The sequence below is a fragment of the Halyomorpha halys genome, unplaced genomic scaffold, assembly GCF_000696795.3.
Source record: "Halyomorpha halys isolate HHAL.00 unplaced genomic scaffold, Hhal_1.1 Scaffold668.1, whole genome shotgun sequence".
In the NCBI taxonomy this organism is placed as follows: domain Eukaryota; kingdom Metazoa; phylum Arthropoda; class Insecta; order Hemiptera; family Pentatomidae; genus Halyomorpha; species Halyomorpha halys.
The window spans coordinates 193,317-195,554 of record NW_027111382.1 but is presented as its reverse complement, the minus strand read 5'-3'; the positions used below and the strand labels follow the sequence as shown (position 1 = coordinate 195,554).

At 33.7% G+C, this 2,238-nt stretch overlaps 1 protein-coding gene across 1 annotated transcript in view; it reads right to left on the bottom strand.

Annotated features, from left to right (window-relative positions):
* LOC106685184 (esterase FE4) overlaps positions 1-2,238 on the bottom strand; it is a gene marked incomplete in the record, with an annotated part of 62,982 nt that overhangs the window by 21,610 nt on the left and 39,134 nt on the right. Inside the window, 1 exon segment of the mRNA XM_067049391.1 lies at positions 1,328-1,525. Coding sequence (XP_066905492.1) covers positions 1,328-1,525 — 198 coding nt within the window.

The window sequence follows — 2,238 nt, the reverse complement described above, 5'->3', positions numbered from 1 at the left end:
CTGGACATATGGAGTTGAGCTTTGGGGCTCCACTAAACCTTCGAATTCCTCCCGTATTCAGTCCTTACAATCCAAAATCCTTACTTTGTCACTAATAAAATCATACATAAAGACCTTAATGTTCCGTATGTAACCGATCTAGCCCGAACCAGATATCACTTCTTCCATTATAAACTCTCTAACCACTCAAACCCCCTAATTTCTAATCTTGCATCCTATTCCATTCCTGACAATCCTCCGAGGTGCCTGAAAAGAAGCCACGAGACCAGCTAATGTAAAATGTCATTAGAGTGCTACCAATGGGTAGTTTCTCTACACGCCTGTAACACTCCAATTTAACTTAGATCAGATTTACTAAATGTATTATAATGTACAGTTGTAAATAGTAATAAATAATTATTTAAAAAAAAATTATTATTAGGAAATTATAATTTAAGTTGTAATTAAGTTGGCCAATATATTCTGTAACCTTATAATCTTTTTAAAGGGTTCCATAACAGATTGGATTGCAGACATGAGTACACTAAGAAGGTACGAGGTATCCATAAACTCGTGGTAAGAGTCCAGTGCTATTTGAGACCAAGAGGAGAAAATAGTCAATTATTTCACCCTAATTTTTTATTGTATTAAAACTACGCATAATTACTAGTCAAAATTGATGCAAATTTATTCTAGTTTAATACAGAGCTCCGAATGAAAATTAATTTTTTTAACGTTTTGAAACTGCCGCCATTTTGTATTCCCCCTACCTATACTTGGCAGATTCATCAATTTAGACTAGTAATTATGTAGTTTTCATTATAGTAATCACAAATTCGTAAGAAATAACTGCCTGTTTTCACCCAATGGAAAATTTAGTTTAGAACAAGATAAAACCATATTTTCTCTCGTATCTCCTTCTTCAATGTCTGAACTTATATGAAGAGATATATACCAGATAGGTTCATCAGCCCTCCGCTCGGTTTATGAGTTGCCTTTAAAAGGCTGATGGGCCTCACAACCCTGGAGGAAATGGTAAGGGAATCGCAGTCTTCAGTAGAGTGATAACATCGATTGTCTCATTTTAGCAAAGTTTAGAAAATACATTTTTTGTAGTTTCAAAATTTGTATGTTTATTTTTTAATTGTTCATGACTTGATTTCTATTCTATAAATGTTGAAGGAAATTTTTCGTGGCAAAAGGAATCAGATTAAGGAAGTTTTCTTACATTACACACCCATCTCGGGCGGTCACTCATCCAAGTGCTGACCAAGCTCGAGATTTTTTATATATATATATATATAGTAATATAGTAGTAGTAACTATAGATAGTTAGTTCCATAACTTCCCCTGAAGTTAGTTAATTGCGAGACGAGTTTTTCTCCATTTTGGTTCCTAAGACATTCGACTGCTTCTTTGGTCGAATTGGTCGGACAAGACATCATTTCGGCTAATCTCTTGGCATGGGATATAGCCAGTTCGGGAGGAACCAGTGCCCAAGGGTTGTAAGTAGTCCCGCTTTCCGATATAGCTCTGTGGAACAGTCCTGGCAAAGAAGGTAAAGGTTAGAATCAAAGCAATAGGATCATATATTACTAGCTAGTGTATTAGTTAGGTTCCTAACAATTCTTAACAAACATAACAAACAACAACAACCTTTATTCGTATCCATAAGTATTTATATTTAATGCAGGATCGAACTGCAAATGCCACTCATCTCCTTGGCATCTCATATTATAAAACTAATTATTCTTTAGAGGAGGTCCCCCAAAACTGCAATTTTTTTTTTTTATAATCGAATCCACAAGAAGCGGACACTTCATAAAGCCAGATAAGTATCTCAATGAACACCTTCAAGTTCCAATGGTAGAAAAAGGTAGTAACCAAGACGAATTATTTATATAATTTTATTTATATTAGTGGTTATCCACACGTAATGCAACGCACTAATTTCATGTTTTTTATGTTTTAGAGGGATTTGGGAAAAAAAACTAATGATTCTGATTTATTAATTTAATTTAATATAATATAAAAACCATTTAATAATGGTTCGATGCCGAAACCACTAAACGCTCTCTCCATAAATCCTTCCAGTGATCCACCTCCAAACCCAATTCCATTAAATCAGTTTTAACACAATCCTCCCATCTACATCCTCTAATCTTCCCATAAAATAGTATAATTATTTACTTACTTATATTAATTACTTTATTATTAATTTTCTATTATATTTTACACTTTTCTGTATCCCCGCTCATT